At 46.3% G+C, this 15429-nt stretch overlaps 1 protein-coding gene across 5 annotated transcripts in view; it reads right to left on the reverse strand.

Annotated features, from left to right (window-relative positions):
* Positions 1-15429, reverse strand: part of FARP2 (FERM, ARH/RhoGEF and pleckstrin domain protein 2) — a 68374-nt gene that overhangs the window by 35459 nt on the left and 17486 nt on the right. For all 5 annotated transcript variants that reach the window (XM_064165702.1, XM_064165703.1, XM_064165701.1 and 2 more), the window contains exons 3-7: positions 10513-10617; positions 9079-9121; positions 7344-7422; positions 4998-5095; positions 2331-2445 (exon numbers count right to left, since the gene is read on the reverse strand). In XM_064165702.1, the coding sequence (XP_064021772.1) occupies positions 2331-2445; positions 4998-5095; positions 7344-7422; positions 9079-9121; positions 10513-10617 (440 nt within the window). The remainder of the gene's footprint in view (positions 1-2330; positions 2446-4997; positions 5096-7343; positions 7423-9078; positions 9122-10512; positions 10618-15429) is intronic.

Raw genomic sequence — 15429 nt, forward strand, 5'->3', positions numbered from 1 at the left:
ACAAAGCAAATATTGCCATGGAATGCCCCATTTCATGAAGGGTTTCAGGACTACATCAGAATTGTTAAAATCATAGAACTGTTGGGGTTGGAAGAGACCTTTTGAGATCATCAAGTCCAACCACCCACCTGGAGCTCACAATCCCACCACTGCTGCTAAGCCACTGAACCACATCCCTCAGTACCACACTGATGTGTCTTTTAAATACATCTAGGGATAGGAACTCCACCACTTCCCTGGGCAGCCTGTTCCAGAGCCTGAGAACCCTTTCTGTGAATCACAGGATCACAGAATGGCTTTGGTTGCAAGGGATCTCAGAGATCATCTACTCCAACCTGCTTACCATGGGCAGGGACATCTTTCAACTCAACCAGGTTTCAGTGGCCTCATCCATTCTGACCTCGAGCATCTCCAGGGAGAGGGCATTCAAAACCACTCCGGGAAACGTGTTCCAGAGTCTCACCACCCTCATACTGAAGAACTTCTTCCTAAGATCCAGTCTAAACCTGCTCTCCTTTCAGCTTAACCCCTCTTGTTCTGCCACTAGACACCCTTATGAAAAGCTCCTCTCCAGCCTTCCTGTAGGCTCCCTTCAGGTACTGGAAGGCAGCTCTCAGCTCTTACCAGAGTCTTCTCTTCTCCAGTCTGAACAACCCCAGCACCTTCAGCCTATTCCCATAGTAGAGGTGCCCCAGCCTTTGGATCACCTTTGTGGCCTTCCTCTGGACTTGCTACCACAGCTCCACACCCTCAGTCTGCCCTCCTCAAGTTTGTATGACCCAATGAACAGTGCATCTCCAAAAGAAAAATCTCAGCCCTGCATGTCAGGGTGTCCTGTTGCACTCATCCTGTCTCTGCTCCTAAAAGGAACAGTCTGGAGCAGGGGCAGCTGCGGAGCAGTGCTGGGCAGCCCCTGCTGTGCCACAACCAGCAGCAGTTTCAAAGTCATTACCCTCAGATGTTAGCTACAGACTAATCTGCAGAGACCAGTCTGAAAGCAATCTGGTCTAATTTTGTTCATCCATTAAGCAGATAAATCTGCTTAATCTTCCCCAGGTCACTGGACAAACAGACAACCTACTACAAGTATTATGCTGCAAAAACTGCTGTCAGTGCAATAGGTGTTGAAGCATAAAGGTTCCTTACATAGCTCCAACTACATGAATACTGGGGCTGAGGTTAAAATATTGATCCAAAATAAATGCTGTTAAGTGGCTTACAGAGCATTTAAACCCAGGGATTAACAGAGAGATGAACTGTCAAAAGAACTGCAGGCAGAGAAATTGTTTTGACCAAGTAGCAACTTCAAGTTGTAGCTTTTTCTAATTCACAAACAATGGAAAGAATCTAAAGCACTGAGCTAGTCTGAAGCTAGCTGGAATATTTTGGTAAGAAGAATTAAGATTCTAGGCTGTGAAAAGGAAACAATGGTGAGGTTACTTCACTCATAGGCTTGCTGAGATGTATGAAAACAAGTACACAAACACAGATAACAGAGTTGCTATCTCTGGCTCTGGCTTCCTCCCTTCTCTCTCTAACCTGCTGTCTGTGTAACTAATCCCTCTGCTTCCTAACTCTCCTGGCTGATTCTCCAAACTTACCTTGAACATAAGGCAAAGTCTGGGATAAGGTAGAGGGGTGGAAAGGAGGTGTAAGGGTGGTTGGGAGCCCCTCCTGGGGACTCTGGTTTCTGGGAAGGCTGCTGTGTTTCTGTATTACCCTTTTAACTTGTCTAGTTCTGTCTATAGCTGTAGATATTGCCAATACCTGCTTGTGTATTGTGCCAAGCTGTAAACATAAAGCTCCATTCTAATTTCCAGCTCGGCTGAGTCTAGTCTGGGTGATTTTCTTAAGAGGTTGTGCAGTCTCTTTCTCTGGAGACTTTCAAGGCCTGTCTGGATGTGCTGCTCTGTGATCTGTGCTAGATTGTATGGTCCTGCTCTGGACTTGATGATCTCTTTGGGTCCCTTCCAACCCCTGACACCCTGTGAATGTGCTAGAGTCCTGGAGCAGCCTGCCCAGAGAGGCTGTGGAGTCTCCTTCTCTGGATAATCAAGATCCATTTGGATGCAATCCTGTGTGACCTGCCCTAGGTGTTCCTTCTCTGGCAGGGGAGTTGGACTCAATATCTCTGGAGGTCCCTTCCAAGCATTCTGATTCTACTGCTATATCCAACTTATCTTGCTCAGTGTAACTGGTATTTAACTCACACCATCTTAACATCATCCTATGATGCAGCATGCACGACCTTCACAAAGGAGTATCCATCAGGGCTATGCACAACCTTCACAAGGAGTATCCATCAGGGCTGTACATTACTCTTCACTTACACATGCTTTCTGTGGAACTCCAGAATCTTTCCTTCAATTCTCTCCTGGTTTGGCAAATACTGATTTGTTTTAAGGTGTTCTCGATCCTCTGCTTCATCGAAATCCCCGATTTCAGCTATTGCAGAAGACAAAACAATGTTAGAGTAAGGAAAAACAGTGGAGAAGGACAATGTCAGAAAACATTCCAGTCTTTGAACATCATTTGGAACATTTAGACTTCCTTACAATCAAAGATGTGAGCCTTCTAGAAGACCTGTGCCATGGTCTAAACATCTCTCCCTTACCTCGTACCTAAGCACTGTGTTTCAGTTTAACTTTTCTACATACAAGTGAAATAGTTACGAAGAAGCCTACTTGGGAAGAAGGCAAATGACATTTGAGGAATTATCCAAAAATAAACAGATAGAACACAGAGAAAGGAGTCTTGTGTGACTAAGTCTGCATCTTGAGTTTTGGTCTCCCCATTACATTTCCAGGCCTTTCAGAAACAACGTTGTGGATTTCACTGCATTATAGAATGGCTGTGGTTGGAAGGGACCTCAGAGATCATCTACTCAAACTGCCCTGCCTGCAGGGATGCCTTTTAACTAGACTCAGTTGCTCAAGGCCTCATTCAATGAGAGCTTGACCATCTCCAGGGAGGAGGCATCCACCATCTCTCTGGGCAACCTATTCCAGAATACCACCACCCTCATACTGAAGAACTTCTCCCTCAGATCCAGTCTAAACCTACTCCCCTTCAGCTTCAAACCATTCCCCCTTATCCTGTCCCTAGACACCCTCATGAAAAGTCTCTGTCCAGCCTTCCTGTAGGCTTCCTTCAGCTATTGGAAGGCTGCTGTAAAATTCCCTACAAAGTTTTCTCTTGCCTAAGCTGCCCTCAGCCTATCCTCACAGCAGAGGTGCTCCAGCCCTTGAATCATCTGACAGGGCAGAATGGTTTTTAAGCTGAGGGAGAGCAGGTTTAGACTGATCTCAGGAAGAAGTTCTTCAGTATGAGGGTGGTAAGACTCTGAAATATGTTGCCTTATAGATTGTGGATGTCCCCTCCTTGGAGTTGTTCAAGGCCAGGTTGGATGAGGCCTTGAGCAACCTGGTCTTGTTGAGAGGTGCCCTCTTGCCCATGGCAGGGGGACTGCAGCAGATAATCTCTGAGGTCCCTTTCAACCTAGGCCATTCTGTGATATAATACAGGAGAGGATTTAAAGAAAAGACAACCATGAATCAAAGGAGCAGAACAGCTTCCATGAGAGAAGACATGAGATGACTTTGGCTTGCCAAAAGCAAAGCAGGAGGCTGGCAGAACATGTGGCAGACGTATATAAAAAATCCCAAAGGGAATAAATAATCCTTTTAGAGCAATGTAACTTTTCTCATCATAAAATACAAAGCTACACTGTTAAATTAAAATGCAACACTTCAAAAAAGACATTGGCTTATAAACTTCCATAAAATTAAAGATGGGAAGCTGAAGTGTGCCAAAAATATAAGCAAATTCACAAATCAGACAAACACATGGAAGGAGAGTCCATCTAGCTCAACCAAATGAAGAGCTGCAGTCAGGTTTTGGCTTAAAAAGGCCAGATGCAAAGATTACTGGATGGCTGCAGCAAAGGAAGCATCACCACATGCTTGCTCCACTTTTGAAGACTTCCCCAGAGCATCTGCTATCAATTACTGTCAGAGAAAGAAGAGTGGACTAAATGAACTCACAGTCTTGTCCAAGGCAGCTGTTCTTGAAAAGCCAGTACAGGAAACAAGATAATAGAATAAAATTGAAAGGCAAATATTGGAGAGTAATTTATGTTAAAAACAATCAGATTCTTGCTCACTTCTTTTCTGATAGGGTGGAATCAAGCAAAGCAAGGCCAGATTCTGAGATTTGCTCTCTAGCTCCACACTGACTGCAGAGTGGAAAGCTTAATCTGCAAAATCATCAGCAGAATGTAATTGTGCTACTTACACAAGACAGATCTGCTCTTTCAATCAAGTAACTACTATTATTATCATTGTATTATTAGATTACAATGCAGAATTCTCTAACTTACAGCTATTTAGTTGTGCACAAATGAAGAGGTAAGTATCACTGAAGAGCTTTTGTTTCAAGCCAGCAAGGAGGCACAAGCTCCCCTTTCTGCAGCTGAGGTTACAGAGGACCATTACTTGGCTGCTGCTTGAGCTGATGAGGTGCTGTGAACCTATTCAAAGTTGGTAACTCTACTGCTGAACTTGCTGTGGTGGGTTTCTAGTTTTATTTCAGCCCAGTTTTTGTGCAGACTCATCATCATCAGCCTCATTATTTACAGATTCATCACCCCCCAGCCAGGGCAAAACGAACTGAAGCTGAGGAAGCAGAACAGCACACAGCAGCAGCTGTCTGGAAGATGAGTGCCCTGGTTTGCAGAGGCAGGGAAAGCAGACAACACACAAAAGGGCTGGTTCCCTGCAGTCTGCACAAAGCCCCAAATCTATTCTGTACATAAGCATCAACTGCTCCTCACCAGAGCTAGCCCTGATTATCTCAGTGATCAAAATCAACAGGTATGCTGCACATGCAGAACGAAATGCCACGAGACAGAAAACGCTGCTACCAAAAGCTTCTGTATGTTCTGTGCCTCGGTTTAGCAATGGCAACATCACCTGCTGGCACCACAGCTTGGTACTCACATTGCAGCAGGTGAGAGACCAGAAGAGCTGCTGTATTGTCACTGCAGGTCAATCGTTCCTCTGCCAAGTCTCTTTTGATTTGCAATGCAAACAGGTATCTGAAGAGAGAGTTTCAAGCACCAGGGTTACAGGTACCACCTCGACATGTGGAAGAACAGTAAAATGGCTGAGCAGTACTTTAGAAACCCAGCATCTCCTCATTCTTCCTCTCCAAATCCAAGGCAACACAAAAGTCTTGCTACCAAGAATGTTCAAATTGAACCAAATAAATCCAGCACCATTCAGTGAGACCTGGACAGGCTGGAGGGTTGGGTGGAGAGAAAGCTAAGGACACATGTAGAGTCTTGCATCTGGGAAAGGACAAACCCATGGAATGGTGGGAGTTGGGGATTGACCTGTTGGAGAGCAGTGTAGAAGAAAGAGACCCGGGGGTCCTGCTGGACATAAGGATGACCATGAACCAGCAATGTGCCCTGATGGCCAAGGCAGCCAGTGGCATCCTGGGGTGTGTTAGAAGGCTGTGGTTAACAGGTGAGAGAGGGTCTCTTCCCTCTCTGCTCTGCCCTGCTGAGGCAACATCTAGAATATTGTGTCCAGTCCTGGGCCCCTCAGTTCAAGAAGGACCTCAGAGAACTGCCTGAAAGAGTCCAATGCAGAGCCACAAAGATGCTGGAGGAGGTGAAACATCTCCCTGATAAGAAAAGGCTGAGGGAGCTGGGGCTCTTAGGTTGGAGGAGTCTGAGGGGTGACCTCATTCATGTTTATAAAGATGCAAAGGGCAGTGTTGGCAGGATGGAGCCAGGCTCTGCTCAGCCATGTCCAATGACAGGACAAAGGGCAACAGGTAGAAGCTGGAGCATAGCAGCTTCCCTGTGAATACAAAGGAAAACTTTTTCACCATGAAGATGAGAGAGCCTTGAGGCAGGCTGTCCAGAGAGACTGTGCCGTCTCCTTCTCTGCACGCTTAAACCCTCCTGGATGTGTTCCTGTGTGACCTGCCCTAGGCAGTCCTACTCTGGCATGGGGATTGGACTTAATGATCTCTAGAGGTGCCCTCCAACCCCTAACATTCTGTGATATATCAGCACAAACACACACACAGGAACAAAGAAGCAGAAGGAAAACCATGCTTTTAACGAGCCAGACTCATGAAGTAACCACAGGTGAAATTTTTAGCTGGAAATAATTTTAACAAACACTGAACTGGTGTTTATTTATCAGAAAAGAAAGATGGAAGACCATCACTTGTTCTGCTGCCTTGTTAGGGGGAGACTTGATGTGTCCTTGGGCAGCTTGATCTAGTTGGAGGTGTTCCTGCTGACTACAGGGGAGTTGGACGAGGTGACTTTGGAGGGTCCTTTCCAAGCCCATGTAATCTAAAGTGTGAACAGTAGAGCATTTTTTCTAGGTGGAAATGAAGTGTGGGCTTTAATAAATCATTTATTAAGCTATGTGCAGAGTATTTTAAACACAGGCTGTTAGTAATTTTAGGATTCTCTCTCTATCCCATCTCTTTTGACACCATGATGTCTGTGCAGGGTCTAATCTGCACAGTCTTCTGTTCTGAACAAGATCTTTTGAACGTTCACCTGCCAATACAGATTCATAGAATGGTTTGGCTTGGAAAGACCCTTAAAGATTATCCAGTTCCAACCCCCATGCCATGGGTAGGGATACCTCCCACTAGAATAGGTTGGTCAAGGCCTCTTGCAACCTGGCCTCGAACACCTCCACGGAGGGAGCATCCACGACCTCCCTGGGCAACCTGTGCCACTGTCTCACCATTCTCACTGTCAAGAATTTCTTCCTAACATAGAATCATAGAATCAACCAGGTTGAAGAGACCTCCAAGATCATCCAGTCCAACCTAGCACCCAGCCTGATCCAGTCAACTAGACCATGGCACCAAGTGCCTCATCCAGTCTTGTCTTCAATACCTCCAGGGAGGGTGACTCCACCACCTCCCTGGGCAGCCCATTCCAATGCAAATCACTCTCTCTCTGCCAACAATTCCAGCCTAGACCTCCCCCTGCACAACTTGAGACTGGGTCCCCTTGTTCTGTTGCTGGTTGCCTGGGAGAAGAGGCTAACCCCCACCTGGCTACAGCCTCCCTTCAGGTAGTTGTAGACAGCAATGAGGTCACCCCTGAGCCTCCTCTTCTCCAGGTCAAACAACCCCAGCTCCCTCAACCTCTCCTCAGAGGGTTTGTGTTCTGTCACACTGACCAAAACTGCCCTTGCTCAACTTTAGTGTAAAGTTCTGTTTGGAAACACATAAAATGTCTTCCTTCTCTTCTCCATATTTCAGTAGGTAAAGTAAACCATTTCCTTCAGAAAATACTTTACCTTGTGTATTCCTCTTGCAACTGGCCTGGGTCTGGAGGGAAAAACTTCACAGCAAGACGAAGCATTGTAGTCTTTGGTCCTGTAAGAGAAGTTAGCCAGTTCACAAAAGCTCTTTCTAAGCTCATTCACGTTCTGTTTGCCAACATGCACAGAAATCACAGAACCATTGAGGCTGGAAAAGACCTCCAAGTCCAACCATCAGCCCAACATCACCATGGCCATTAAGCCATGCCTCCAAGTTCTGTGTCCACACATTCTTTGAGCACCATCCTGGGCAGCCTGTTCCAATGTCTGACCACTCTTGCAGCAAAGACATTTTTACTAATCTCTATCAGCTAACCAGTCTGAAGTCTGTCACATTAAAGCCCATGAGAACATTTAACATTCCCCTGCTGCTGGCCTAAAAGCTACAAAGTTAACTTTATATCTATGTATATGTACTTAAAATCTATAACTTTCTGAAAAATCCAATCCAACAACCCAAAAATCCAAACCCCAAAAGACCAAAACAGAATCTCAATGAAATTTCTAGTGGGATACTGGAACAAGTTGCCCAGAGAGCTGGTGGAAGCCTCATCCTTGGAGCCATTCCAGGTGATGGTTAAAGTTAAAACCATCACCTTAAAGTGAAAAACACAAAACAAACAACCCAAGAATCCAATCCCCAAAAGACCAAATCAGAATCTCAGTGAAATTTCTAGTGAGATACTGGAATAAGTTGCCCAGAGAGCTGGTGGAAGCCTCATCCTTGGAGACATTTGAGGTGATGGTTAAAGTTAAAACTACCACTTTAAAGTGGAAAGCCCAAACCAAGCAAGCAAAGAAACAAAAACCCAAACCCAAACCCAACCCAACCCCCCACCATCCTGCTCTGTCTCTAGAACTGCTGATTCCTGCCTGGAGCAGCCTGCCCAGGTTGGTTGTGGAGTCTCCTCCTTTGGAGACTTTCTGGAATCAGGATGAGGGGCAATAGTCTGAAATTAGATGAGATTTAGAGTGGATGTTAGGAACAAGTTCTTGCCCACGAGGATGGGCTCAAACACCCTCACAGTAAATGTCATTTCTCTTAAAGGAAAGGCTTGAAACACAAACCCTATGAGGAGAGGCTGAGGGAGCTGGGGGTGTGCAGCCTACACAAGAGGAGGCTCAGGGCTGACCTCATTGCTGTCTGCAACTACCTAAAGGGAGGCTGTAGCCAGGTGGGGTTGGTCTCTACTCCCAGGCAACCAGCAATAGAACAAGGGGACACAGTCTCAAGTTGTGCCAGAGGAGGTCTAGGCTGAATGTTAGGAGGAAGTTCTTCTCAGAGAGAGTGATTGGCATTGGAATGGGCTGCCCAGGGAGGTGGTGGAGTCACCGTCCCTGGAGGTGTTGAAGACAAAACTGGATGAGGCAACTGGTGCCATGGTCTAGTTGATTGGCTAGGGCTGGGTGCTAGGTTGGACTGGATGATCTTGGAGGTCTCTTCCAACCTGGTTGGTTCTGATTCTTATTCTACCAGCTGACCTGATCTTTCAAGATATTTATCACAAAGAACTATATTCTCAGCAAGCTTCCATTCCACCCACTCCCTACTACATACTAAAAAGCTCAGCTCTGCATGCCTTAACAGGAACCACCATCATCCCTACCAAGTCCAATAAAGCACAACCAGTAAATCAAGTGGTAATTGTGAAAGGAACCCACATAAAACAGATGCAAATGAAGGAGAACTTCCTTTTTTACAACTACTTACTCCGGATTTGTTTAATAACAGGTTTCATAGGTTCCAGCCAAATCTGAAATGGAAGAAAAATTACAAACTGGCATTGAGATTTGTGTACAACATGGAAACATCAACAGTAAATTCCAACAAAACACTCATTTAGCAGTTTGCTCTTCTTCTTCACTGCAGGAGTGCAGCAATCTCTGTGCTTTAAAAAAGCTGTACTTAGCTATTGGAATTTACAGGAAGGACATGGAGCTGGTCCATAACCAGTGGCTAGAACACCTCTGCTATGAGGACAGGCTGAGGGAGCTGGGGCAGTTCAGCTTGGAGAAGAGAAGGCTCCAGGAAGACCTAAGAGAGACCTTCCAGTACTTGAGGAGGTCCTACAAGAAGGTTGCAGAGGGACTCTTTCCAAAGGCCTGCAGTGATAGGACAAGGGGCAATGCTTTGAAATTGGATGGGCTTTAGACTTGGGAACAAGTTCTTGACCATGAGGATGGTAGAACACCAGAACAAGGCCAGGCTGAACACAGCCTTAACTAACCAAGCCCAGTTGAGAGATGTCCTTGCCTTAAAAATTATTTAGTTCCAACCCCCATGCCATAGATGGGGACACCTTTCCCTAGACTAGGTTGCTTAAGGCCTCACCCAGCCTGGTCTTCAGCATTTCCAGGGAGGGGGCAACCTGTTCCAGTGTCTCACAGCCCTCACTATAAAGAATTCCCTCCTAACCTCCAGACTGAATCTCCCCTCTGCCAGCTTCAATCCACTCCCTCTCATCCTGTCATTACAAGCCCTTGTAAAAGGTCCCCTCCCAGCTCTCCTGTAGCCCCCTTCAGGAACTGGAAGGTTGCTCTTAATGCCTCCCTCGAGCCTTCTTTTCTCCGAGTTGAACAGCCTCAACTCTCTCAGCCTGTCCCCTGGGAGAGGTTCTCAGCCTTCTGATCATCCTCACGGCTCTCCTCTGGACTCCCTCCAACAGTTCCATGTCCTTCTTCTGCTGGTGGCACCAGAACTGGAGGCAGTCTCCAGGTGGGGGTCTCAGGAAAGCAAGGCAGAGAGGAAGAATCACCTCCCTTGTCCTGCTGCTCACACTGTTTTTGATGCAGTCCAACACAAGGCTGCCTTCTGGGCTGCCAGCAACCATAGCTGGGTCATGATGAGTTTGTCATCAACTGACACCCCCAAGCCCTTTTCCTCCAGACTGCTCTTGAGCCACTCACTCCTCACCCAGCCTGGATTTGTGCTTGGAATTGCTCTGATCCAGGTACAAGATCTTGCACTTGGCTTTGTTGGACTCCCTCCCCTCTGCCACATGAGTTATCATTCCAATAAGCAAAGCAGATCCACAAGAATCAAAGAGATAATCATACAGAGGACTCCAGTAGACTTTTGACACTTAAGCAACTGAATTCAGACAACTATTTTATGACAGTGGATTTGGCAGTGAACTGTACATACCCAGCAGGACTGTGTGTTCTGGAACTCAATCCCAAAGTAGTCTGATTCAATCAAATTCAGATGCTTGTAAACTTCTGTCAGTAATGTCTGCCCATAGTACTTGGACTAATGAAGACAAAAGAGTGAGGTTAAACATGAGTAAGTTTCCAATAAAGTAAAACAAAAGAGCTAAGGTATCTTTAGAAACTGTAGGAAAACACCTCAAAGGTTTGGCACATTATTCTTGCACTCTCACATGCAAACATCCCATGTGCAGGTCTGGCTCCACACAAACAGCCTTCACAGAATCAGAGCAACTCAAGTTGGAAGAAGCCACTGGAGGTCATTTAAGTCCAACTTTGAAGCAGGGTCAGCCATAAGACCAGATTAGATCAGCTGCAAACTATCTGCAGCTCCTTCAGTAAACCTGCAGCATTTCTTTGTCTAGCTGGACAGTGCAACCCTCCCTCACAGCTGCAGCAGGCAAAACCACACTTGTAGCAATCCCTTTGCTTCTACCAACAGCAATACTCCCTTCCTGGAAGTACTGAAGGCCAGGTAGGATGGGGTCTTGAGCAGACCCATGTAGGGACAGGTGTCTCTGCTCATACTAGGCAGGACAAGGAATCAGTAGGACAAGGAACAAGGGTACAAACTGGAACACAGAAGGTTCCACCTCAACATAGGAGAAAGTGCTGTGAGGGTGACTGGAGCAGGCTGCCTAGAGAGGTTGTGGGGTCTCCTTCTTTGAAGACTTAAAACCCACCTGGAGGTGTTCCTGTGTGACCTGCCCTAGGTGATCCTGCTCTGGCAGTGGAGTTGGACTCAATGATCTCTGGAGGTCACTTCCAACCTCAAACATTCTGTGACTGTGTGAAGGTCCCTTTCAACCCAGACCATTCTATGACGATTCTATGGCCACACATAACTTGCACACCAGCAAGACCTGAAAACTCAGATGCTTTAGGGGAGTCCAAGATGGCCCATGAAGGCTGCTACAGGGGGTGGTACCTGGCCAGAATTCCCCTGAGATGGAAAGCTCTGGTAGGTCCTGCATGAAAGCAGGAGCTGTGCAAACAGGACTTGCTTGGGGATAGGCTGGCTGCTGCCAGAGATGGCAGTGGCTGCTTGTCACAGCTCATGCAAGGCCATTGCTGATAGAATGAGCACTTGTCTTCTACAAAGCAACATCTCTGAAAAACCTGAACTGTTTTCTTCAGTAATGGCCAAAACAACACAAGATGGTAGCATTTGTTCTGTTAGGAAATCAACAGGAAGGCTGCAGCTGCCTGGCTAAGAAACCAGTGAGAAGCCCAACGCTGCCCTCTCACACCATACCATGCCTTCTCTGCAAGTCCTCTGTGACAAATTCCTCCTTCAAGAAACCCACTCACTAACCTTTTTCACAGTCCAGCTAGATGAAAAGCCACAAGACAAATGCCAGCAGAAAACAGCTGTGGTAATAGGGGAGAAAGCAGGAAACTTCCACAGTGCACACAAAACAGCTGCGCTCAGGTCTGCTTCGCAGAAGAGATGAGCTGGCTCTCAGCACCTGTGATTGCCTGGCTGCAGCAGCCAGCCACAGGAGGAGGACAAAGGAGGGGACTCTGCCCCTCTGCTCTTGGGAGACCTCACCTGCAGCACCACATCCAGTGCTGGGGCCCTGCTGACTGAGGAAGGACATGGAACTGCTGAAGAGGGTCCAAGAGGCCACCAAGATGATGAGAGGGTGGAGAATATGGGGACAGGCTGAGACAGCTAAGGCTGTTCAGTCTGGAGAAGAGAAGGCTCCAGGAGACCTTAGAGCAGCCTTCCAAGGGACTTTTTACAAGAGCTGGCAATGATAGGATGAGAAGGAATGGATTGAAGCTGGAAGAGAGGAGATTTAGATTGGAGATTAGGAAGGAATTCTTTATAGTGAGGGTGAGACACTGGAATAGGTTGCCTTGGGAGGCTACAGATGCCCCTTCCCTGGAGGTGTTGAGGATCAGGCTAGATGAGGCCTTAAGCAACCTGGCCTAGGGGAAGGTGTTCCCATTTATGGCACGGGGGTTGAAACTAACTAATTTTTAAGGTCCCTTCCAACCCAAACCATTTGATGATTCCATGAAATAAAATGCATTTAGGAACTCACATATCAGGCCATTAAAAGCACCTTTAAAACTTCTGCATCCTTTGGGATTATTTCAGCAACACACAAAAGCTACCAAGATGGGTAATGCATGAAGCAGAAGGAGGCAGCACAGTCACCAGCATTCATGCTTTACTTTGGATCATGGACAACTGCAGCACCAGGGTCTGGCAACACTGTGGTCAGCTGGGGGATTATGCAGAACACAGCCTGGGCAACTGTGCTACCAAGGACCTTTTTATTTGGAAAAACTGGAGTGCTGGAAGACTCTGCAGCTTTCACATCCAAGCAGGCACACAGTGCTGTAACTGACTCTACACCCAGAGCTTGTATCTTATAGCAGTACCAGGCATCAAAATACATTTGCAAGAGAACTAGGAGAATTTATTAAAACAGAGACACCCAACAGAAAGAACAGATTACTTCAGGTTAAAATAAAGAGAGGATTAGAAAGCAAGAAAGTAGTGAAAGTCCAGGAAATTGTTTCATGGCACTGAGATGCACAAAAATTCAAGAGGAATTCCTTCTTACAGGAAAAGGAGATTAACTGGGGATGGTTTTAGAACTGGGAAATTTAGCTAAATACCTGTGGACAACTTCTGAAAAACCCACTAAACCCCAAACTTCAGTGAGAAGAAGCTCTCTCACTGGCAAATCATAGAACAGTTTGGGCTGGAAGGGACCTTCAAGATCATGTACTCCAACCCCCCTGCCATGGGCAGGGACACCTGCCACTAGACCTGGTTGTTCAAGAACCCCTTCAACCCAGCCTTGAACACCTCCAGGGTTCCTGCTTCCTGGACAACCTGTTCCAGTGTCTCATCACCCTCACTGTAAAGGATTTCTTCTTCATCTCCAGTCTAAATCTGCCTTTCCCAAGCTTCAATGCATTCCCTCTCATCCTATCACATCTGAAACTGCTTTGGTGCATGTGGCCGTTGGAGCTAGATTTCTAGCTCGGACATAAGAACATTCAGAACAGAGAAACTTAGAAGTAGAAGCTCTGAAGGGAGAGGTGAACATTCTAGGGACAGGCCATATCATGGCAACAATGGATAAGTTAGCATCATTTCATTGGAGCATCAAGAGCTTCATGTCTAGAAGCACAGCTTGGAGCTTCCCCTTGCTGCTTCTGCCGCTTCAGCTGCACTCACTGCTATCTTTCCCCGCTGCTTTTGCTGTTTCGCCGCCGCTTGACCCCTTGCCCACCTTTGCTAAGGTTATTTTATTTCTCTAGTTGTTTATTTCTCCTTATACTGTTCTATTTAAACTATAGGAAATACTATTTCATTTTCCCCTGATTTCCAAACAAATCAAGTTTTGTAGTGAGTTTGTTCTACCGGGAGAGGGATCTACCCTAACCTGGGACAGGCGCATCATGGTGTGAACAGAGCCAACTGAATCCAAGGGGCAAAGCACAGAAGCAGAAAGGCAGAACTGTCTCATTCTCCTCACTCACACTTTCACCAGCACCAAATATCTCTAAGGGCAATCACAGGTGTGAAGCAGAGGTCAGGGCCCATTCACCTGGCACAAATACCAGTCCCCAGCTTACACTGTTACATGGGATATATGCTATACAGCTCCCCCAGCCTATTCTCATAGCAGAGGAGCTCCAACCCTTGGATCATCTTTGTAGCACTCCTCTGGACTTGCTCCAATAGCTCTGTATCATTCTCATGAGGGGGACAACAAAACAGGCTGTGTTCAGAGGCCATTCAGATGTGACACTTAGCAATATGGTTTAGTGAGAAACTCGGTAGAGTAGGGTCAATGGTTGGAGCTGATGATCTCAAGGGTCTTGTCCAACCTGAATGATTCTGGGACTCGGAAGCTGACAAAAAAGAAAGCTATACAGTGGGCATCTCTGTGTCATTGTTCAATCTGCATAAAACCAGCACAAAGCAGAATCCTTTAAGTAACTACTTAATAAGTGCACTTTTGACGTCAGGGCAAGAAGCTGCATGAATGCATCTAAGAAAGGTCCTGTTCCCCATACAAATTCAGAGCACAGCATACTTTCCATTCCAAACTTCTCAATTACTCTTTATATGCTGCCAAGATGACTGCTGATATTACTGAATTACTGAATTATTCCACACTAAAAAAGAACCAAACCAAAACCACTACACCACAGGGCAAAACCACAAAGCAAGGAGGCTGCTAACAAAAGCTTTCTCTGGTTACATAGATCCAGCTGCACTATCAGGCTCTATCAGAAGGCTGTCCAAGATGATTGCAGCCTGCATCAGGGCTCCATAACCCTCACACCATTCCTGGAGGTGTTTAAGGCCAGGCTGGATGAGGCTCTGGGCAGCCTGATCTAGGGTAGGGTGTTCCTGCCCATGGCAGGGAGGTTGGACCTAGCTGATCCTTGTGGTCCCCTCCAACCCTGACTGATTCTATGATCTCTAGAGGTCCCTTCCAACCTCTAGCACTCTATCACCCTATGATACAGAATGAAGTGGCCACTGACTCCAAACTTCAAACACCAGCTGACCTTGAATTTGATTACAGATTCTCTGCAACTGTTGGAGTTAAAAAAGCATTCAGCAAACATCTTATCTGCATGAGAAACAAGAGTTTATAGTCACTGGGAAGAAGTTTACATCATCACCCATGAGTGGCCAACACAGAGCATCCCACAAGCAGCCAAAGAGAAGCACAGGCATGAAAAGTGAACTGAAACTGATCTAAGATGTAATTCACCATTCACAGATTGATTCTTCTGTCCAGTGGGTGCATGTGAGTGGTCATCCCAGTGCAAAAGTGATTCTTTATCTTCTGGCAGTTTAAACAACTCACAT

This window comes from Pogoniulus pusillus, chromosome 26 (assembly GCF_015220805.1).
Source record: "Pogoniulus pusillus isolate bPogPus1 chromosome 26, bPogPus1.pri, whole genome shotgun sequence".
Lineage (NCBI taxonomy): Eukaryota > Metazoa > Chordata > Aves > Piciformes > Lybiidae > Pogoniulus > Pogoniulus pusillus.